This window comes from Paramormyrops kingsleyae, chromosome 2, assembly GCF_048594095.1.
Source record: "Paramormyrops kingsleyae isolate MSU_618 chromosome 2, PKINGS_0.4, whole genome shotgun sequence".
NCBI classification, from domain to species: Eukaryota; Metazoa; Chordata; class Actinopteri; order Osteoglossiformes; family Mormyridae; genus Paramormyrops; species Paramormyrops kingsleyae.
This window is the reverse complement of record NC_132798.1, coordinates 11,773,679-11,798,455: the sequence shown is the minus strand read 5'-3', so window position 1 is coordinate 11,798,455 and position 24,777 is coordinate 11,773,679. Positions and strand designations below refer to the sequence as shown.

At 44.5% G+C, this 24,777-nt stretch overlaps 1 protein-coding gene across 2 annotated transcripts in view; it reads left to right on the top strand.

Moving 5' to 3' along the window:
* The first annotated feature begins 7,805 nt into the window (after positions 1–7,805).
* LOC111839361 (leucine-rich repeat transmembrane neuronal protein 4) overlaps positions 7,806–24,777 on the top strand; it is an 89,847-nt gene continuing 72,875 nt past the window's right edge. The window contains exons 1-2 of one of the 2 annotated variants that reach the window (XM_023803196.2): positions 7,806–8,633; positions 18,002–19,545. In XM_023803196.2, coding sequence (XP_023658964.1) covers positions 8,630–8,633; positions 18,002–19,545 — 1,548 coding nt within the window. In that variant the 5' untranslated portion in view covers positions 7,806–8,629. Of the gene's footprint in view, positions 8,634–18,001; positions 19,596–24,777 lie in introns of both variants that reach the window. The other variant, XM_023803197.2, reaches the window with a different exon arrangement.

Sequence of the window (24,777 nt, the reverse complement as noted above, 5' to 3'; positions counted from 1 at the left end):
ATTACCCAGAAATCTTTTTGGGCGTTAATTGAACGATGCTTCTGCAGCATCTAGCGTATAGCACCCTGCAGAGCTTGTATTCTTGGTATATGTCATGCCGATGTCCTGATGGCGGGGTGGACGTCTTCCAAGTTGGTGCTTCTCAACACCAAGAATGCAAAGATTGCACTTGTGGTTTTGGCAAGACCGATCTTGTTGATTTGCCTCCCAAGAACGAACTTGGGGCACAATGAATCATAGGATTGGTCTCGTTCGATGAGGATGCAGCTGACGTATTCGTGATTGTTGGGATGGAGCAAGACCAAAATCCAGGGACTTTTACCTTACTCTGTACTTCTGTTCTTAGTATTGGAACCAGTCTTTGGCAATGTAAGATAACATAAAACAGGTACACGAGAACGCAAGTACAGGCAAGTACGCATATTGAGAAACACCCAGTGAAAGGCTGACAAACAAACATGGCACCTTTGACACACTTCAACATGGTTGTGCCGCTTCATATGCATTTTAATGAAAAATCAACAGTGTGGTCAGTCTGGCACAAAACTAGTCCACCTCTTTAGATTCCCACCCATGATTGTTACTCTTCAGACAGGCGGAATACAGACACACACAGCATGAAGCCCTCACACACACACACATATTCACAAATCCACAGCAGCGTGCATACAGAGCTGCGCACACGGCCTGTTAACAGCATTTATAATTGCTTGCTTCTAGCCTGATTTTGCTTTTTTTGTTTTCATTTATGGAAGCTTTTTCTTTCCGGTGCTCGCAGTCCCCTGTTGATTGCATGCCAATCTCCCTCATCATTTCAGGTGGCCCCCTATTCATTAAGCTTTTAAGCTGTCCCCCCCCCGTGTCCATGCAGACCGTATCGGCAGTCATATGGGAGTATTGAGAGTCTTGGCTCTGAAATGTCATTCACTTACAAACTCTGGAGAGCTATGATCACCAGGATCATAAATGTTCTCAGCTAAAAAAACACGATAAAAAAAAATTAAAATTAAATGCCACGAGTTTGGAAGCTACTTTACAACTAAAAATAACCCTGTGAATAAACTGAGACATGCCTGCTGTTTAACAGTGCTACAAAATATCTTAAAAACACAGTGATTTAACAAATCTGATTAAGGGGAGAAATCGATCTGAGATTGTTTGTTGTAATGTCATATCTATATATTATGGGGGAATTTCACAATCTGTGCTTGAATTTTGACTTTATTTTGGCAATGAAGACATCAAGTACAATATTGTGTAACCAAAAGTATGACTGAGCGCCTGTATCATTCAGTCTGTAAATTATGTAAAGAGAAATAAACACATGTATATTTGGGAAAAGATACACAATATCTCTGTCACTTTAGGCCACTGTCTGTCACTCTTGACGGTTTTTTTGCTGAATTCATCAAAAACATCCGTGTGCAACTCGGCCTCCGAAAGGTCCAGCACTCCTTCTTCTGCATAATTATTTCGGAAGGGGGACAGAAAATCATTGTCAACTTTATACCCACCCATCCCTCCTTAAAAGCCACATCCTTGCCCCCCCCCCCCCCCCCACCACCACCACCGCAGAGTGCTTGCTGGTGCCATACACACCCATCGAAATTACATTGCTCGGAAAGTGGCTACCATCTGTGAATTGTCCTCTGCCAACAGATGTCTGCACAGTTGTGACTGTGGTTATTTTTGCCTGCTTGTGTAAAGACAGAGAGGCCAATGCTGACATAATGTCTTTGGCCCAGTGTCTGTCATCATCCCTGCTGACTAAGTAAACCTGCCACCTCCAGCAGAAACCGACTCTGTCATTGATTAATTTGATTTAATTATCAAAAAGCAAATTGACACACTCGCGGCAGTCCAGCCATACGTCTGAGGAATATGATGAACCATTCTGATCCCTCAGTGAACTTGTGACCCCTTAGCCTTAACACTAGATGATCCGTCGAACAAGGGTTACACAACAAGCCGCTGTAACCCTGCGCCCTCACACTTCATCTACCCTGTGGTCCATCATGGCTGCGGCCATTCTAGACAGTGCCCTGGAGATACAAAGTACTATGTGCTTTTCTTCCAAGCAGCCTCCAGATCAATAACAAGCTGTTATATTAATATTGATCAGTGCAGGAAGTGTCCTGGCATTTATTTTCTCTGACATCTGCGTGAAAAAAAGCTTAATTATACTTATCTAGATGCAGAGCTGAGGGATAATTGCAAAATGGGGAAATAATTTGCCAAATTATATAAATTTCTGTTTTTTTTTAATTCATCATTATTATAATTACATATCTTTCCCAATGTTTCTGTCAAGTGAAATTCTCTGGGAAATATTTGGGAAGTGCTGTAACCAATTATTTCATACATAAGTGTAGTAATCGTAGCTGATTAGCATACCAATGTCTAGACAGGAATAGGTTAGTATAGGAAGAGTGTGCCAGATAGAGTATCACCATTCAACCCTACAATGGTTAGTCATCACTGAATTAATGCTGGTTTAGACACCGTTAGTTACAGGGAAGGCCTACCTTTTCTGGGGCCCTCGGCAAATCTTTACATGGGCGGCCCCATTAACAAGAAAACTGATGATCACTGCCTTCCTCCACAAGGTTGGAAATTTGGGGGCCCGAGGCAACTACCTAGTCAGCCCTCTGTCTTGCTGGAATCGACTGGGTTTTAGTTCCACATGTCAGAAAACCAAATTCCACCCATAGAGTTCATAGAGTTAGTTGGAGTATCTATGGAGAAGCCATATTTATACAGTACACAACTAATGGGGAAGGTTTTACACCGATAAGTTCATTGTATCGTCAGTGCATGGCACTTTTAGATGAATATCTCGCACGCTTTACGCACCGAGAGCGTATGCAGTCACTGAAGAGTGCTGTATCTGTCAGTCTGAAATCCTGCACTTTTAAAATAATGGTACCTAAAAGCCAGAACTGAACTTAGCTTCTGTTTTACACTCACCAGCGAAGCTGACAGCAGGAAATGTATGGGCCCCGCATTTAAGGCTGAGCGTCATGGGAGTTCAGGCCGGGTGTGTGTGTTGGGGGGGGGGAGGTGAATTGTTGTTGTGTTTGGAGGAGAACAGAAAGTTGTGATTTAGTACCACGAGTCAAATAGAGTTTTCTTTCTGCTGTGGGAGACGAATGGTGCTTCATTGTTTTGCTGTCAGGAGGGACAGGCCAAAGGACGTGCCAGCAGGTTCCGCACTGGCTCTGAACACCTACACCTGTGACCATTATGCACCCCTGCTCCTTTCAGAAACTCCAGAAGATTCTACGTACTTCACACATAAAGGTTCCACCTCATGGTTGGGTGGGTGGGTGGGGAGGGGGCACTCATTTCAAATTTGATCCCCAGTGTCCATACACCTTACCATCTTCCCCAACCCAAGTCCATGTCCAGGTAAAATCTTACTTACGTAAAACCCCATCCATCCATCCATCCATCCATCCATGTTTGATGAGTGTGGGAAAACAGTACTCCAATAAATTGTTTCAATAAAATATCTTGCAGCATAACTGGGTGAAAAAGTATACTTCACTCATTACTTTGAGATAAAGGTCTCAGAATCACAGTAATGTAGATGCTGAACAGCGACTTCACCTGCAGAGACAGAAGCTATTGAACTTTTGCAGCTAAAGTGGTTCTATAGTTTGTACATTTATACAGAGATTGTCTGTCTTATTACAAATACTAAACAGAAAGCAGCCTTTATGAATCCAAATGAGATTCTGTCTTCCTTCACACCTTAATGGAATTAGATTCAGTTAAATTGTTTGGTTGCTTAGCAGATATTTCCAAAGCTTTTTTTTTGCCTATTTCTTCCTTTTCAAATACATTTCATTTACTGCTTTTATTAAAAGCATAATAGAAGATCCTCGGCCAATATTTGAAGCAGAAACATTACAGCTGCAAGATCAAAAGCCCAGACCACTTCACTGCCTGCTGCCCTGTGTTGTTCTTGTGGGTGGGGGGCGGATACATTTTTATACAAGATATATTTTAACTAGCAAAACCACCTTAACACCCTCACTTGGGTCATTCTGAGCACAGAGCACTTCTCTATTGTATAAAGGCAGCAGCTGTAAAGTAATGAGCCCCTCAAAGATGAGTAGCATATTGCAAGCGTTACCACGCCAACCAATGCCATTATTCCAAATCTCCTACCAGTTTCATCCCTTTTTAAATCACCATATGATTCAATAACATGTTGGTTCCCGGGCTCGAGTGGTAGCGCTGTAGCCTTAAAATGCTACCAGTGAGCACCTCTAGGGTTACGGGCTTCAGGTTCTGTGGTTGGCGATTTAGAATGCTTTGTTCCCGCAGACCAAAAGCATGGAAGATTGGTGTCTCTAAATTTCCCATTGTGTGTGAATGTGCGTGCATGAGGGCGTGAGTGTGAGCCCTGGCTGCCTCTCTGCCCAGGGTATCTCCAGGCTCCCAGCCTATTCCTCCTGGGGCTGGTTCCCGGCTGCACTGCATTAACAGAGCAGGCAAATGAGTTGGTGATGGTTCCTTGTCTTCCCTGCAACTTTAGAACTGCACTAGTGGCCAAAATTCTGGAAACATCTAGTATTTTTGGCAGAATGCCTTAAAAATGAGTCCATGAACAGTAGAGTTAATAAAAACAATCAAAGAATGTTAAAAATGATCATACATTGGGCAATTAAACTGGAGTGACAGTTGAATCAAGTTCTGCAATCTCTAAAAACTGGAAGTGTTTCCACAATTTTGGTCACTAGTGTGGGACTCTTTTTCTTCTTCTGAGCCAAACCTCTGAGCAGACTGCTTTGTTACTCTGACACGGGTCTTCACGGGAAATTTTATGCTAACTGGTATGATGAGCGATCAGCCATTCCCTCCCGCGGGCCGTGGCGGAGAAAGCGAGGGTAAAACATGAGACTCTGTGTCAAACACCAACAACTCTCCCTCCGTTCCATGTGCTCTTATCTCAGACCCAGCGCACGACGCTTTCTTCACTAAAATCCGGCTGCCACTGGGAAACACCTCAAAGCACCCGGACGGAGCGATTCGCTTCTTATCGACACGCCCGCCGGACAGCTCAGTCTCCCTTTTAAGATGTCGTCCGCATTTGTACCTTTCCCCGTATCTCAAGAAACCAAGCTACGCTTCACAGCTGAAGACACTGAACATTCCGATCACGTCTAATATCACGTATAATGTGACACAACCCAACACAACACAACAACGCGCATAACCTGTGCCCTGGGCTCCATTTCTTGAACAAGCAGCGATTTGTTCTGCCAATGATATTGTGTGCTGTAAACCACTTTACCTAGATGGGCGTCTGCCCGTAAACATATTGCTCTCTGTGTTTAGCTTGTCACATGGCTTTGTGACACAACAAATGCCCGGATTAAGTCCTCGGGGGGACAGGAAGGAGAGCTCCTTTAACTTAAAAAAAAAAAAAAAAAAAAAGTTTGCACAATATATCTAGAAATGTACAAAACCGTAAACTGTCTACAAAGCACACAAGTGGTGCAAGTTTCTCTGAATAACAGTGTTATGTAAATAAATGGACGCAAATATAAATCCTTTTAGCAATTGTTTTTTTTTTTTTAACATAACATCACCCTCCCGTTATAACTCCAGCTATACGTACTGGCTTTAATGGCCTGATAGGTTGTATATCTTTCACTGCCACAACCCAGCTCTATTGCATTAGAGATATGAGTTTAAGTGTCCATTACCTGTAATTAGACGGGTGATCAAGAGCTGCAGGAGACAGAAATGCAATGGCATTGTCTCCATTATACAATCGCGCTACACAACCTGTGTTTGCTCAGAAAACTCTTCAACAGATAACAAGAGGCGGAGGACCCCCAGCGAATCTGAACAAGCTCCAGGTGCCGAGTCCATAACTCTCTCATCCTGACCTGTTCCCCAGCTCTTCAGATGGCTCACCAAAATGGTATACTGGTATTTGGGGCTGCTACACAACCGTTACCTTGACTACCGAAAAATATGACTGCACACTCTTTTTGAGTTTTGCTACAATCGCAGCCATATGATGCACAAAGGAAGCAACCTGTTTTTTTCCATTAATCATCCTTATGCATAGTATAGTATCATATATTACAGTATAGTATAGAACACTGTAGTATACCATAGTATGGTACAGTACAGTATAGCAGAGTGTACAGAGAAGCAATTGCTGTGTGTATTGAGTATATTGAGTAATCCAGATGCTACATATTTGTGGTTAAAGTTATTCTTTATAAATAATGTGAAAAAGAGAAAGATGAAATTCTTCTGCTAGAACCTAAGGAAAAACAACACTGTATTGGTAAGCGTACAAAAAAAGTCCCAGTGGTTGAAGATGAACTACAACCTGAAATGACACTTTTTTATTCACCAGACAAATTCTTACATATTAAGGGAACGATTCAGCATTAATCATCATGAGGGAATGGGCCATTTCCAAAGTATGTCCCCTTATTACATGCAGGATAACGGGAGGCGGAGCGACAGAAGCAGGCTGGGGGTAGCATGTGCAATTTCCGTCTTCATGGCGGATCATCATATGTCCTGAGGCTATGAAACTTAGCCGATCCTGACCAAGGCTGCATCTCCTGTCCTCTTTTGACTGATATCTGCAGCCATGGGCGTAACTTTGGCTGGAACATTGGGGGGGTCGAGGTCTCCACCCATTACAGGGGAAAAATTATTATTGGGGGGTTATATTGGCTGGATCTGATTATTGGGGGGGGGGGGGGGGGGGTCATGACCCCCCTAACCCCCCTGGAATTTACGCCCATGTCTGCAGCACAACCTTTCCCCAAGAGATCCTTTTGCTTACATGTGTGTTGGCTTTTTCCCACACATTTTACATTTTTTTTCAATACCTCAGTATGTTACCAACCAAAAATACCTGCGGTGGCCTCATTCCATAAGGTCCGAGTGCTTGGACCAAGGTGTTAACCTGAACTGCTTCATTAAACAGGTCAAGAGTAGACATGTCACCAGCAGTGCACGGTGTATGTACCAAGTCCAGTAAGCTGTTAAAATCAACAAAAGGCAGTACATCCCCTCAACGTCTCAAGTTTAATAAATCTCAAATAAACATAGCGACAGATTCTGTTTATCTTGGGCTTTGTTTCCACCAAATTGCAACTATTCCGATAAAAATGTAATTACAGTGCACTCTGCGGGACGGGGCGAGTTGGTGTTCGGCCAGATTGCTTCACTGCACCTAGGAAGAAGCGCCGCTGACTTCCTTGAGAGTTGAGCTAATTCTCGGTAATTAGATGTAAATTGCAAAGAATGGCAAGGGGGCACGCGGGACCTCTCCTTTCGCGGCACGCGGCGGCGCAGAGGTTATGAGCAGACGCTAAACGTTTAATAGCGCTTCGGCTGAGCAGTGCTGTTCTTTCGGCATCTTGAGATGGCAAGAATAGTAAATGTATATTGTTTCAAAGACGTTTAAGAAACCCTCTCTCAGTGCACACTGTGCGCAATATTTACTAAAGAGTGAGTTAAGATATTAATATATAGGGAGAATATAGCAGATACATATATTGCACATCGCGCGTACTGTTGCCGAACCTTAAGTAAAAACACATCTCAGGGTGACGAGTTTCTCGGCGTCCGTTTTTTTCCGCTAAACTTTGTATAAATTTGACATGTGTCCTAATAAATCTAACAACCCTCAGTTTTGTTTGATTGCGTCCTGATGCATACTGAATGGCGTTTGTACAGTAATCGGAGAGGGCAGCGTAGGGGTCGGCATCGCTGTTTGCTGCGGGGGTTCGCTTCTCGCCAGAAGAGGGCAACCGGAATCATGCCTCCAGTCGCCGCGTCGCCTTGAGAGACAGCCGTGATATTGCTACAGTAGTAGCACGCAACTCAACCGCCCACTCTACCTCTATCCTGTTTGGGACTGTGGAGACGGAGGCAGGAAATAAAGAGTCGAAACCGCATTTAATCTTTCTGGACAGTTTGAAGAAAAAAATGTTCCGATGCTGCGCAGGCACATACCCTCACGCATCGCTTTCTCGCCTGATCGCTGGAATACGAAGTCTTGGGAAACCCGCAACACGGTCCACTTAAGCATTTGGAACAGTTTGCTTTTTTTCCTTCTGCAAAGGAGTTTCTAAAATATTATTTCATGTAAAATTATCTTCATCTTGCGGGAAAGGTTGCCCGCGGACTATGACACGGTTTATGGATAAAACCCAATAAAGATGCGTGACATGGTTTCCCTAAACTTTTCTTTATTATAAAAATAAAACAGGATTTAATTAATACGGGTTTGGGATTATTGCCCGTGCATTGTACCATAACTGCTCCAACGCATACGGACAAGATTATTATAGTAATTCTTTTTTTTTTTCAGACTAATGCGCTCAGGTTCTGGGGAAGATTTTTTTTGACTAGCTTGCACCGGGGCACCCAAATGTGCGACATGGATGGACTGCAGGATTGAAAGGCGGTGTGAGGTTTTCTCCTGTCCTGAGCAGAGAGCCGGAGAGCGTGCGGCGGGCAGGAGCGCCTCGCGAAGCCGGCTGACGCCGAGGGGAAGCCGTCTGAGTGTCATGCGGGCTGCGGCGTCAAGCGCTAGTTGCCTCTAAAGCCGAGGACGGCCGCTGATAGATACGCGGTGATGGGTATGTGAACTACCATTTTCTAAGCACACGTCAATTGATTTCCCGTACACTGGTGCTTTGCTTTAACGGTAGACCCTGCAATCGAGGGCATCGCTGTTTTGTTTCGTATTGTGTTCATTGGGGGAAAAAAAGTCTCTGTGGTGGCATGCCAAAGGAACTAATGCCAGGATTTGGGTTTTACATCCCTCCCTTTTTAAACGCTAAAACAATGAACTTGTTGTTACGACGATCGGGTCTTAAAAGAGCATAGCACTGATTGTTTTTGTAACGTGTATATTTTTATGACACGACGAAACTGACATGGTTTACATACTTTCCTTTCCTTCCGTGGAATCTTTGGTTGTGCGTAAAATGGGTAGAAGATCGACTGCAGCGCAGCGTTTATGCTGGAAAAGCCAAGAAACATCTGCATCTATTTATTTTCAGATGCGGCTCGTATGCACGATGCTGGTGTTTGATTAAGAGACGCTAGATATGCAGTTTTAAGAATGAATGATTCACGTATGCTGAAGTCTTATCTCGCTTTCTGGTTTATTTCAACAGATCTAAGAATGCCTATCGACTGAGTATGAAACCGTAATTAAGGGGAACGTGAGAAGCTCCGCAACTTTATCATGCGTGACGCCGTTTAATTATCTAATAAGCTCAGTGGCTGTTAATTCCTATTGCATACATAATTAATAAATACTTCATTTGCTGTTCAACAGGTTCGAGCATTGATGAACCCTTAAATTGAACGTGTTGTGTTTTTTTTGCGAGGTATACCAAATGTTTGCTACCGTACACTGTGCCCGTTTTTTTATCATTATTATTATTGTAATATCGCGTACTGCTCTCTGTTTAGGTTTATGAAACGTCAGTAGGCATTTTGCCGTCACTTCAGCAGTTGGGGAAATCTGCAGGGTTTGATTAATACCTTTGCAACAAACTGCGCATCACATGTCCCCACGTTGCGTTATGCTAGGGGCCTCGGAGACCGTACACGCTGTATTCGCTTTGGCTGTTGACCTGATGCGGCCACAGCTGTTTCAGCCTCCCCGTTGTTTTAGATGATCAGTGTGTTTATAGAGGCAGGCGCTTTCCGCTGTAGCCCCCGGTCTCTATACGCCTACGGCGATCCCGACCAACAACGTCGTAATTCTCTCGGGTACACAGATGGCCAATAGTCTCCATACCAACTATGGTCATTAATAACTCCCGTGTGTGATCTATCTGCACAGTCTTCGTTAAATTATTAAGAGATATAGCCGTGTTTAACTAACTCTGTGATAATGTATTCTGGGTAATTATATTAGTAGAAAACACAGATTTTGTGAAGAACTGAACTGCCCCCCATTACCTTTCCCACCTATTCCTAAATCAATTATAAGGGGCTACATAGTTAAAACAATATGTTCCTTACAGTGCGTGGCTTAATGCTTTATTATTATTATTATTATTATTATTATTATTGTGTTGCTGCTACATCTATAGGCCTACGTGTTTTTCTAGAATTACTTTGTACTTATATCAAGATATTGTGCTCAATTCTGCAGTCTGCTAAAGTGCGAATTAGGATTATTTATGTACGGCCCGAAGCCAATAGTTCGGCACTTGCTCGTTTTTCGAATTGTATATCTGCCGGGGTTGACGTAGGATTATTAACAAACAATTAACTCGTTTTACGAACTGCGGCTGTCTTCGAAGGTGTTTGCTAAGGACTGGCGGAGCCACTGGCTTTAAGCCTCCGATGTAATGAATATCGCCAGCGGCTCTGCGGCAGTGTAACGGGCTTCGTGTTTTTGCCAACGCGAAATGACAAGTGAGCGGGGAGCGGAGGCGTTGAGTTTAAACAGGTATACAGTAAATGAGGCAAAACAGGAGCGCAGCCGCGGAGAAGCGACGTCTCTGCGGCAGATCGCAGCGCCACTGTTATCCCCCCAGTTCCCCTTTTCCCCAACTTCGGTGCCGGTGTTTCCCGGTCGCCTCAAAATCGCGTCTCAGAGACTGTAAAATCTGAAATAACTCATCATTTTCTCTAATTCTCTAAACAATCCACAAAAAAACTGGGAATAACATTTAGATCATATTTAAATGAAATGTTCGTTTCCGTTAGATGTAGACGGCTGACTTTACTTGGTTAGTTTTTTTTCTGCAAGCACTATGCCGTTTGGGGTCGTTAAATGAAATCACCACAGGCCTTTTCGTAGCCATAAAATCGCAGGATTAAAAAAGTAAAAGCCCTCACGGCAGCTTTTATTTATGGATTAATTTACTAATTCATGCAGAAAGCGTCTTCCTGATGAACACGATTCAGATTACAAGTAAAGGCGACGAAGAGGACAGTGACCGCTGGATGCGCGAGCAAGATTCTGAAGCAGTCAGTTACTTCTGCTTTTAAGTGAATGAAATGCAAATGAAATCGCTTCGAATGATCAGTAAAGCAGTATGTGGATAAATCAGGCCTTCAGTTGGCGATGGCTTTAAGTGAAAGGGCAATGTTGTGGTTGTATGATTATTACAATTTGCAATGATACACTAGAGTATCAGTAACGCGAGTAAATAGGCTACTCCCCGGATACCGCGAATGTTGATGGACTGTTTTGCTGTAGTATCTTGATGGCTCGGTTTGTTGGTCTGGACACCAGCTTCAGATAAATCTGCAAAATGAATAATGTGATGTGAATGCTGTTTCACCACCGGGGGACCACTGATAAGGAGCAGTACAACAATGACGTGGTCTGGGGGGGCGGCGGTGGAGGGGTGAATACTTAAAGTTTCAGGGCCGTGGGGCAAAGCAGGAATCTCTGAGGCAACACTGGGTAGCTGTGTCATGTGTGTCCCTACGGGGGCTGAATAGCTGAAGATTTTTACATGGTTTGGATGCTGCCTGGATTTGAGCCTGCGTTCTAGTAACCCAGCGGCGTACCCCCCGCCGCCAAAGGCGTGTGAGAAATCCTTAGCAGCTACACCTTTATCTGATATCGTCAGCATGACGTAGGAAGAGGCAAAGCAGCTACCGGCCCTGCAGACTGGTTAAGGTTAAATTAGCCGAATGGAGCACTCAAACCAGCCTCAAAGGAAGGTGGGTTAGAGGCAGTGGGCAATAATTTAGTTCCATTAAACAGAGAATCACAAGCTTCTCATGAAAAGGAGAATCTGCATAATGCACAAAAGGAAGATGACTCAAGATGCAAAGAAGAACTGAGTAAAGATTACAAGACTAGAAGATAAGAATTATGTGAGAATGAATTATACAGTTCGTATGGAATTATTAATTAACCAGATTCTTGAAATTAGAATAAAGTTGCTGTATTTTTAGAAATATATGCTTTTATCATCCTTCCAGAAACTATGGAGAAGGTGCCCCAATTTTCCTTGCACCAAACTAGTGATTCAAAACAACACTTGCAGCTGAACTGAGCACAGTTTTCTTTTTTTCCCCCATGTGTACAAACAACCAGACGCAACTTCAGGCTATAGATAAAACTCACCACAGGGACTGAGGACCCTGTCCATATGGGAATTTATTTTTCTGTGGATTTCCTTGATGTTTCCACACGTTAATAATCATGCCCGAGGCCAGCCTTTCTTCATGGTAGTGTGAAGGCCATTCACCTTGCTCGCTGCCTGGTCAACCTGCAAGATCCGTGTCACAAGTTGCTGAACCCAAGCCGGGCGTAATTCTGGTCCCTTGTGGCAAACTGTCTCTAGCCGTTGTGTCTATTTCTATGTCTACATCTGAGCATCTCTTTTAAGCATTGTAACTGCATATATCTCGGCGGTGACTAGATATTTTATCTTGACATATAGGGCAGCTTCACTGTAGCTCTCTTGCTGTCTGATAAAATTTTAAGTCTTTCTTTGAAGCATTAGAATCCCTTTGTCAGTGCAGAATCGAGTGGTGTGGTGAGGTCCTTAACGTCACTACTTTATGAGAGATACAATCTAGTCTTCAATGACCTTAGGTATTTCTATTGCTGCCCCTATCAAAGCCTCACACCGTGCATCAAAACACCTTTGAAACGGCCTGGTGTGTTGAATCCGGCGTGGATGTTTGCTGCATCCTGAACGCGGCCAAAAATAAGAATTCATTCATTTGTTTGATTATGACTGATTCGTTTAATAAGGCTCCAACACTTTAACTTCACTGCATCACTTGGAGACTCCGCAATCCTGTATGGCCATTAAAACAGGCATAAATGTTTAAAAACATTTGTATTTTTTTTAACCCCCTCCCCTTTTAAATAGCTATATGATGCTGAGATGCTGTTAGGCAGATGATGTGTCCCTTACTGAATGACTAAGCTTTCACATCTTTGGAAGCGGAGGAGGTGTCAAGAAAGATTAGACTGTCGAAGATTGAGAGTCTGCTGAGGGGCGGGAAAGGTATGAGCACAATATATATCTGTTTTTACCTCTTCTGCCGCTTATGCAACAAATGATTTTGCTGTCAAGGGAAATTAGAATCCTTCCTATGGACATGTTGCAGGCAATGGGATGAAGGGAGAAATGACCTCAGTGTACTTTGAGAATCCATGCTTTGTTGTCGGACAGGCATATTAAGGTCTCACTCATGAGTGTTCCAGTTCTGTGGCATCATCACTACGCATTATTAAAGGATCCTCAACATCCTTCCTAATTTGAAAATCTCCACGACGAGAGGTGACACTGAAGTGAAAAAGGTCCGGTCCTTCAAGCGGAGTAACATGGAGTCGCGATGCACCGGCGTCTCTGTGTCAGAGAAGACGGTCACATGGTCCCCGTCCACGCTGGCCAACCTTAGATCCTCTCTGCCAAAGCCAGAGCGAACGCTAAATGGAGCACTTATCGCAAAACGGCCGCTCTTGCCGAGCGACTGGTTCTCTGTCCACAGATAGGGACGCCGTCACCTAACACCACACCAGACAGGCAGTTTAGAGGGGCACTGAAGCACGGTTAGTAATCATATGGAGAAAGGTGACTTTTAAGTTGAAAGTAATGTCATTATGTTCATTTTTGGGCTAAGCAGTACACTGGGAATGGTCATTCGTCTATCACCATCAGCATACTCAACTTGTGCTCTTTTTTTCTTCTTAAAAGCAATTCTAATTTACATCATCGGTGAATGAATTTATTATAATATAATGGGCTCACTGGCCATTTTATTAGGTACACCTGCTAGTAGCTACCAGGCATAATCTTCTATTGCCAGAACTATTTTAAGGGTAGACACATAGGGTAGCCATGTAGAGGACAGATGTGACTTTCTGATGCCAGAGATGACTATCAACTTATCCAACAGTGCCTCATGAATGGGAGGGTGATACTAAGTGACCTTCGAAAAGAATGGGACACATCAAGTGGTGTGAAGTGCACTGCTAGGACAATTCATAATAGGCTCCTAGAAGCAGGACTGAAGTCCCATAAAGCAAGGAAGAAGCCCTTCATCAACGAGAAGCAGAGAAGTGGCAGGTCAGGGTTTACAAAAAAATGTGTATTATGCAGAATCATCCCCATAAATTGAGAAAAATTTTGTTGCGGTCCCTTCATTTTTTCCAGAGCTGTAACGGATAATTGTTTCCAACTGTATGTGTGGAAAACAATTCTAATAGAATTGAGTGAACTGCTTTACTGTATGATAAATTATCTCCATGTTTCGGAGCTGACAGGTTGAAAAACCAAAGGGAAACAAGGTGTACAAACAGAATGCACCACATTGCGTGAACCTTAACAGGAAGTCTTTGCTGTGAAGATCTTTTCTACAAACCTGTTGATATTCTGTGTCCATTTAGTAACACGGCATGATCAGTTCCCTGTGAGCAGGCCCAGAACTCTTTAACCACTTAAACGTGCTGACTGTGGTTTTTAGCTGGTGTGCAGAAATGCACAATGGCCTATTCTTCCCTGTAGTGGGAGAACAGGCAGGGATAGTTACTTTATTGGTGAAAAATAATGGTGTTCCATTAGCCACTACAGGATAATGAAGACATTTGCACTTGGTAGCTGGACTTAAGCCAGGCACAAAGAAGCAGTTTCTGAATAGTTGCATATGAAAACAATGCATATTGTGAAGAAGAAGCTGACAGACGCTTTTTTTTTCTTTTCTTTTTCTCTTTTTCTCATAATGCTCATGTTAGGCCTGGATTCGCAACGTGAGACCATTACAGTGACAAAATGGCACCACTTACTAAAAAAGGAACATGACTTTATGGAGGCAGATTGACCCATTACGCCAACATCCCACCCGTTAGACTTCTAAAAGCCATTAGGAGTTATAACCTTGGTCTCCGCAGAGGCAGGGTTGTGAGGAGAAATGTGTGCTATGCTGGTTATCTGCATGTCGGTGAGGCCTATTGCACAAGTGTGGCCCATTTTCAATGGGCTTTCCTGACGCCAAAAAAAACAAAAAAACAAATCTCAAGCTTCATACTAACAAGATCAAGTTCCCCACATCGTCTTTAAGTGAAGACTTAGAAGGAACACTGGCAGGTCATGAGTCATGCTGGTCTTTCTGGCCTCTGGGGGTTCGGTGCTGCTTAGAATTGAACGCATCAACACATTAGCGCATTTAACATTATTACCGTGTTTCCTTATTGCATAATTGTTACCCTTGAGGGAAGTCTGTTATTTTTTATGAATGTATACATACTCCTCCATCCAGAGACGTGACTGATGAATGGCCAGCCAGACTGAAGGCTCTTAACACAATATGCCATCACACTCTTTAAGTAATTGCTGAGTGTGCCTGCATTAAACTATAGGTTTAACACTCAGTCTGGAAAAAAGGTGTTTTTTCAACTTCAGCTTAAACTGAAGAGATGATGGAATGTATCCAATGTTTAAGAGCAGGGGGTCATCAACCTGTCCGTATATGGATAAATGCCTCCGTGGCGAGACTCGTTTATGTTTGTGACAAAATGTTTTGATTGGGGGGAAAAAACTACATAGGCCATGTTTTTAAACATCATGTCTGCATAGGGTGACCACCTAATCCATGTCAGGGGGACACTGTGAGCTGTGACAGGGTTTGCAAACTACCATTTCAATTAAAAAGACCTGGATTTCACTTTAGTGCTGAGTTTGTGCTGTGTGCTGATTGGTCAGTCCTCTATAATGATACACGTGTCACTAATGTTAACATAAAACTGCTGGATGAGTCTTTCAATCAAGGAAACAAACCAGTCAAAGCACAAGAGGAATTGAAGTAATTAGTCGAGCACGGGAGCCTTTCAGTTTTAAAGTAGTTTGTAAAACATGAAGTAGCTGGTAGTGTCCCCCTCCGACATGGATTATCTGGCCACCCTATGTCTGCAGTAAAAATAAAGTTTGATCAAAATGTCCAGCAGCATTCACTGTAGTATTTTCCTTGTTATTCTCGTCATGAAAAGAAGATTGCGCTCCAGAGGTAATATTCCGCATACCACTTAAAAATGGTGCAGATTTGCCATCAGACTGTTTGTCTCTGATAGTGTAGATGAATATAAGAAGCGCTACAGTATGTAGAAGTAGGACCACAGGGAGTCTGTCGTAGCAACGCTGCGTGTGTGAATGATGATTGTCCAGATGTACAAACACAAATGCATGCAGATGGCACTGTCACTCCTCTGCGCGGTAAGGCAAGCCCGCAGGTTAAACTAGTTTTAACATAAGCTATGGGCCAGAATGTCAGAATGTGACAGTGAGTTATGTCTCATTTCAAGCACCAGCAAGAGGTATTAATCTCAGCTTGCATTTGAGAAGAGTATTCGGTAACACAAGTGAATCCTTAGAAATTTGCTAAATATGGCATTGATTTTGGTTACCAGTAGACACTATTATCCGTGAGCTCCATCTATGCTAGTTGACCTCAAGCGGGATTAAACAGGTTGGGACCAATGTGAAAATCCACACAAACAAAATTTGAAAAATTGAGGTAGAAGTCATTTGAATATCATCACAGTAATATAATTATAATGTAGAGCATTCTGACCTTTCATGCCTGTGTTCACTTTGTAAGCATATGTTTGATGTATCAACTCATTCATGGTCCAGCACCTCTGTCATTAAAGGATTTGGTTGAACTTTGTTCAGATCAAACAGAACCTTCCATGACAGCGAACTGTTTTATACACAGAGTGTATGATATAGGTTTAAAGAATTTGAGTGGTTCACTTTCTGATTTAGAGCAGATACTCTGGAGAATTTAAAACAATATTTGCATCGACAATGCATTAGATACAGCCATTTTGAAATCCTGCTAGAATTATGGGTAAAATCAGCAACCATGTGATCATTGCCTTGCTGTAATGTTTTAACTTCTGTTTCCTAGTGATTGTGTGATGTTCTGTTTTCTTGTTAACTTGCCAGATGTCATTGCATCATCTGTCCTGGGACAGAGATACAGAGGCAGTTTTGGTTATATCACATTAATTATGTTAATTTTGCAAAAGGCAACAAACTATTTAAAGAAGTGTGGGAACGAGTGCATAAATGGGGAGCAAGCAATGATGGAAATATCTCACTTTCCAGGCGGAGAGAGATTTCCTGCTAATGTCAGTCAGGTTTAAAATCTTCAGTCCAACTCATTCCACCTTTGATGGTTTGATCTCTTTCTAAATTGTGATTTAAAATAGAAATTTTAGACAAAACGTAAGTTGAAGGATGAAAATCAATCTACAAATCTCTTTTTAGCAAAGCTGTCAATGTACGTTTGAACTCTGTTGATTAATATTCATTAGCTAGTGACTGGAGGTATCGATGGCAACAATTGACCAGCCAGTTTTTGACTGAAAGAGTTTTACTCTCATATACACAATAGCGGGCTTTTATATGTGGTTCTATATGATGCAGAAAAGCTTTTCATACTTTTTCTTTCTTTTGTATCTCTTAACGTGAGTTACATCATAGACCTAATTTCCTGTTTTAATAGGAAAATTGCATTAGTGACTCAGCCAAATTATCTGCTTCATTCCTTTTCTTGATGAAGTATGAAGTTTAAATAGACACACTTACGTCTGCGCATGGAAACACACACACACACACAAACACACACACACGTATATACACCCCTTTCTTTTTTTTGAATGACATATGAGCTTCAGAAGGTGCAAAAGTGAACTTAAACACCATCAATATGAACAGAGGGAGAGAAGGTGAATTACAAATTGGAGCTAACTGGCAATACACTACATAAATATAAATATATTTCTGTATCAGTGTTTGGTCGGTGTTCTGCCAAATGATCCGAGACGACAATGACTGAGACACGTCTCTCTCTCTCTGTCCCACCAGAATCATTCTGCCCATTTATACAGCTGGGTTATGTCGCAGGATCACTTGAGGTTGCCCAAGCGTACAGCATCAGGACCCCGTCGGGGATCTCAGTTGACTAATTTCGGGTCACATGCCCCTTCTGTCTGTGTCCGCAGGGTCTCTGGTGCGAAGCCAGTGGCTGGTGGTGCCTCTCCTGCTCCATGCCTGGATCCTGGCCTCCCCAAGCAGCCTCCGCGAGCGCCCTTGCCCCCGGAGCTGCCGCTGCGATGGTAAAATTGTCTACTGTGAGTCCAGCGCTTTCCGCGACGTACCACAGAACTTGTCCACGGGCTGCCAGGGGCTGTCGCTCCGCTACAATAGCCTGGCGAGCCTGCGGGCCGGCCAGTTTGCCAGCCTCGGCCAGCTGGTCTGGCTCTACCTGGACCACAACTACATCAGCACCGTGGACGGCCGGGCCTTCCAGGGTGTGCGGCGGCTGAAGGAGCTCATCCTGAGCTCCAACAAGATCTCACACCTTCTCAATGACACTTTCCACGCTGTGCCCAACCTTCGCAACCTGGACCTGTCCTACAACAAGCTGCAGGCCCTGCAGCCGGGCCAGTTCCAGGGTCTGCGCAAACTGCTGAGTCTGCACATTCGCTCCAACTCTCTGAAGAGCATCCCCATGAGGCTCTTTCAGGACTGCCGCAACCTGGAGTTCCTGGACTTGGGCTACAACCGCCTGCGAAGTCTCACACGTAACGCCTTTGCGGGACTGCTTAAGCTGACCGAGCTGCACCTGGAACATAACCAGTTCTCCAAGATCAACTTTTCCCACTTTCCACGTCTTAACAACCTGCGGGCGCTCTACCTGCAATGGAACCGCATCCGGTCCATCAGCCAGGGCCTCACATGGACGTGGACCTCCCTGCAGAAGCTGGACCTCTCTGGAAATGACCTGCAGGTGGTGGACGCACATATCTACCAGTGCCTGCCCAACCTCCAGACCCTCAACTTAGACTCCAACAAGCTCAGCAATGTGTCCCAAGAGGCGGTGGGCGCCTGGATCTCACTGACTACCATCAGTTTGGCAGGTAATGTGTGGGAATGTAGTCCCAGCATCTGCCCCCTAGTGGCCTGGCTTAGGAACTTCAAAGGAAACAAGGAGACGACCATGATCTGCGCTGGACCTAAGGAGGTCCAGGGGGAGAAGGTGATGGATGCCGTGGAAGCATACAGCCTCTGCAGAGCCACGCCGGCCCCACCCGTCCAGACGCCATCTACTCTGTCCAGCAGCCCATCTAAACCCAAGAGGTTACCCATCCCCACCTTGTCCAAAGCGACCGAGGACCTGTCCCGTGGCAGCCAGGCCAGCCCGTCTCCCACGGGCGACTCCTCCGCCACCCCGGAGCAGGAATTCGAACACGTGTCCTTCCATAAGATCATCGCTGGCAGTGTGGCGCTCTTCTTGTCGGTGGCCATGATCCTGCTGGTCATCTACGTGTCGTGGAAGCGGTACCCGGGCAGCGTGAAGCAGCTGCAGGAGAACTCGCTGGGCCGCAAGCGGCGGAAAAAGGCCCGCGAGACCGAGCGCACCCTCAGCTCGCCTCTGCAGGAGTACTATGTGGACTACAAGCCCACAAACTCTGAGCCCATGGACGTGCTGGTCAATGGGTCAAGCCCGGTCACCTACACCATCTCGGGCTCCCGTGAATGCGAGGTATGATTCGCCACCCTCCTAAAATCCATTTCCGCTGCGGGGAACGAGAGGTAAATCTTCTGGAGTTTTTTTTTTTGTTTATCAAGGAAAAAAAAGATGCGCACCCCCCCTCAACCCACCCCTTCCCCTGCTGCTTGTGTGTGTGGGGCAGGAAAAAATGGATTGCGTTGCATCGTAGCTTGACTCATACTTTCTTGGGCTTTACAGGTTCTTTTCTTGCCCAGTCAGCCGTGGCAAATAGTAATCTATAATTCATTAAAAAGCATCAATTGCTTCACAGCGTGTCACCGTATTAGCCTAAAGAATGGTTTCACTGTCTTAAAAATAACCCATTGCTTTGCCACAGAAATGTATGTGCCACCTCAAGTTACAGTGCAGTGAATCATTCCCCATCCTGCATGGGTTTGACATTGACACTAGCACAGGCTTTGGTGAAATGACTGGAAAACAAGGCTCAGTTGAAGCTGTTTGTTAATTATAACACCTGGCTTTATATCTTCTTACCATCTGAGTCATTTGCTGCAAGTGCTCCCAAATTAACGTGTTTAACATTCTGGGATTGCAAACCGCCAATTGATACTTGCACTGTACCAAGATCTGTAATTCCCTCCAATGACGACTTAATCCGTTTATAAACCTGTGCATTTGAACGAATTCCGGAATGCCTTTGACTTAATCAGTTAAAGGGTTTGCTTTGTTTTTTTTCCTCGCCTGCATTTGTTCCTGCGCCATTTTCTATTTCTGTGCGGCATTTTCAATCGCTGAGCTCAGATGTGGTATGGCCTTGATGTCTGTCTTGTTGGGGAAAATGCAGTGTGCAAGTTTCGAGGACAGGCTCTGTCATAAGAGGCAGATCTTGTGATCATATGTAAGCAGCTCTCGCAGGCTTTCCTCAGGTGCCCATCAAACTTCCTCTTCCTATGTTGACATTAGACTGAAGGAGCGTGTGACACGAATGATGGGCCCTTATGCCATGTCCCCGCTCAGACTTCCTGTGCTTGTCTGCTTCCCCGGTCTCTGTGCCTCCTGTATTTCGCTGTATTCTTTCCTGCTTGCAGTGTGATTTATTTTGTGTGCCCCTGTCTGTAGTGCGCAGAATGTTCCAGCTTCATAGCAAATCTGTGTCAGTCTAATTTCTTAATGATTACCCGCATGTTTTGTGCGACTTTCTTGCGAGAGCGGTGACGTGGATCTGCCACGAAGGCCCCATCGTGATTTACCGCGGTATCTGAAGGTTGTGGTTTCTGCTGGACTTTGCCGGCGCCGTGTAATTATCCCGTTTTATTATCGGTGTCTGTGCAACGCGCTTCGCTACCCAAGAGCGTGGTCAATTACCGATGCAGATACTGGAGGAATTTTTATTGCATTCCGGAAGGCAGAGGGGGATTTAAAGAGAAAAATAAAAAGGATTGTAGCACACTGGGGCTGCGGGGTGCTGAGGGGCGGCTGCATGTGTCACCGTTGGCTTCCGTGATGGTGACTTTCCGTGCTGTGTAGACATCCCCAGGCTCCCCGGGTGCCCCCTGGGGCAGGGGGGGTGCCCACTGGGGCTGGGGGGGGTTGCTCTCTGGGGATCCAGCATGCCCGACTATCATCTGTTCCCGTGAGTGTCTGTGCCTCTCGACTGCTAATCCGGCCGGCTTTGCCCCGTGCCTCCATCTGCCAGGCCTGTGCTGTCTGATGCCCACTTAATGAGGGGGTAGATTACCAATATAGGATTTTCATCACTGGGGAGGAAATGGGGGGCCTCTTTTCAATCGCTGAAAGGCAGCAATAAGTAGCCCGTAATGGGATCCTATCATTCTATTTGTCTTGCCTTGTCTATCCAGCCTCATTCCTCCTCCAGTCATTTTCTCGTTCCCTCGCTCTGGCCCTCTCTGCTGCGTCTTTGCCTCTGCGTCGTCGCAGCTCTCTGTGCCTCACTGGGGATCTGTGTCGGCTTGTGTGCGTCTCTCTGTATTGAGAGCTATCCCTAAATAAGCCTGTTCTGAGTTTGGATGCGAGATGCAGGCGGCGGGAGCTACTGAGGAAGGCCGCTGAAATTCCCCACTCACCGGGAAACCCCTGTCAGTTGTGACAATGTCTTTTTGAAAATGGAATCTCTGCAGTATTTCCTGTATATTGTTACAATAAATAAAAAAATCCTCACACCCATCTATCTATCTATCTATCTATCTATCTATCTATAGGAATCATTGTCCTGCCAGTTCTTATTTAGGCCCACCCATAATACCTTTCTGCCTTTGCTAATCCAGCCCTATAATTGTCCTCACTGTTTTCCATTCCATTTTAAAATGTCAGCCGGCTGTGCCGTTGGTCCCTTCTTTCCATCGCGTAAACATGTATAATTACAGAGTATTGCCGTGTATAATTTTATTATTATTATGTTCGGATAGTCAGGTGAGATCCCTGTGCTTTATGGATCATTTCAGAAGGCCTCAGTTTTTTCGTAGGGAAAAGGGAAGTTATTTTACTCTGTTAATATGCAATGAGATGCTTGAATGGGAGGAATACATTTTTGTGAACATGCTCTTAGTCGAAATTCTTCAGAATTCTGCAAATGATGATGATTAATAACAACAACAACAACAATAAAAACATTAATAACAACAATAATATTAACAACAACTACAATAATGATACTAATAATAAATTTGTCATGACAATCTCTGGCATCTCATTCATAAGCAGCCTCTTTGCCCTTCTGTGATATTTAGGGCTGTTTTAAAATGCATAAGAAAAGATCATTTAAGATGTTAAGCCAGATGCCGATGCCTGTCCTCCCTAAGGTGTCATTTAAATGGATGAAACATTCTGCTGTGCAGGCAGAAAACTGCATTTGATTCCTGGTTGTACGTTGTTCGTTTTCATTAACACAAACATCAAGTCAGAGTGCAGAGGGGACTACGAGCATATGATGAGCAGAAGGGTGGGACGTGGGCTCGGAGCTCATCACGTACTGTACACCTCCGAGTCAGGGGGGTACTACCCCGCCTCTGCCTTGCAGCGTGTTGGGTTTGAACCGTATCCAGCGGTTACGCAGGCCTCCCCTGGGTATCCTCCCTCAATCTAGGGATCGGCATCTCCAGGTTACCTTGAGTGTGTGTGGGAGTCAGCCAGGGTGTCTCATGCGTCGTGCTCTGTCTTTCCTGGGAAGGGCTCCAAGCGCAGGACAGGATGAGCAGTAAGGAATGCGATTGGCTATAGTATAGCGCATTACATAATGCGAGCCACATATGCAAAGCACACATGCTGTATAGTACTCTGGCAGTTTTATGAGGTCTATCACCCTAACCCAACCACTGTCCATCTGCATCTGTCATCACTGGCTTCCAGCACGGCCAGAGACCAGCCCTCCTACCGTCTATCCTGCGGTCACCTTCATTTCATCCCGGTCCCCTCCGATAATAATACGGTATGGAGAAGGGCGCCAAGATGGCGAGTGGCTAGAGGCTGTGGCTTACGGGTGAGGGGGATGGATGGCGCCGCCCGTGGAGTCTGACGGCCTCGCTTCGGGGGGGGGGGGGGTACCGTGGTGGGAAGCTCGGTGGCAATCTGGTTAGCAGGCACAAACAGGATTAATTGCACGGGGGGATCGGTTTAATCATCAATTAATACTTTATGAAAACCGCGGGTGAGAAGGCAAAGCGAAGGAAAAACACACGTGTATCAAGATGACACCTTGGCGTGAGCCAAAAGCGCGCGGAGCTTAGCTGGACTGCCAGAGAGGGAAGCCAGCACAGCCGCGGCGGGGAGCCGACAGGGGGCCACTTCTGCGGCAAGGCATTGTGGGCCGCGTGGGATCTTTTTACGGAGGGACACACATCATAAACGGCAGTAAATCTATGCTTAATTGCACCCACATTACCTGATGTCACTGCATCACTGCAAGTGTTCATGGTTGCTTTATAGCACAAGGGCTTTAGTCAAACCTAAAAATAGATACATAAATTAAAAAGATTTGGGTAAACAAAATGGCATCATCACTTCTGCAACATTGTAGTGTTTCTCCATTACTTTGGTTCATTTTTCAGATCAGAAATAAAATTCTCATAACTACTTGTACAACCTCCACATCATCGAGTCACTCGTGCACATCATAAAAGTAAATTCTCATTCTTTTGGTCAAACTTCAAATGCATTTACTAATTCCTACATTATCAAGTTTTTATATCACGTTGGTCAAAATGTATTATACCGGTACTCTGTTGAATAGTCCATCCATCCATCCATTTTCTGAAACGGCTTATCTGGTTCAGGGTTGCGGGGAGTCCAAAGCAAATCCCAGATGCTACGGGCACAAGGCAGGGAATAACCCAGGTTGGGGCGCCAACCCATCACAGATGCTCTTACATGCACACCTTTGGGCAACTTCCCAAGTCCAATTAGCCTCTGCATGTATTTGGACTGTGGGGAGACACCGGAGAACCCGGAGGAAACCCCACGATGACACAGGGAGAACATGCAAACTCCACACACATGGAACCCTGGCAGAGACTTGAACCTGCTGAATAGTCTAACCCCCCCAAAACATCTAGGCATTAATTCATTGTATAAGTTGGTACATGCAAAATGGTTGAACCAGTTGTCATAATCTGTCAAGCATATTCTCTATTCAACTCTATTATGATTTCTTTTTCTTTTTTTATAAATGTGTCCTGAATTGATGAATTGCTCTTGACTTTCACCAATAGAGGGGAATGTTTGAAGCGTTAGATCAACCAATGATCAACCAGTTCTCTAACATACCTTAGAGGTACATCTCATGAATCTTCAGTTAGGAAGCATATATTGACGGAGCACAACACAGTGTTACAATCTGGCAATGGAAGAACAACAAGGAAATGAACAAAGTCAACAGCCGGTAAGAAGAAGAGGAGTAAGGATGGTGGAAGGGCAGCGAGGCAAATCAGAGGTAGAGGTAGAAGAGGCCAAGATCAGAGGCACGTTCCTGGTGAAATAAGGGCCACAGTTGTGGAGGCTGGTCAAGGGGTGCAGCTGAATGGTGGGAGAACAACCGTGTCCTCAGTCATTCAGACGTTTCATAGAGACAACAGGCATATAATCCAATAATGTACCCCGTACTGTAATGCTGTATGCTTACTGCAACGCTTCATATTACAGCAATCCACTTGCATTTTATAGTATACAGTAAATATACTTTATACAGACACGTACTTTACATATACTGTAACACGCAAATGTATGTGTGTGTGTGGGGTTATGACTAGC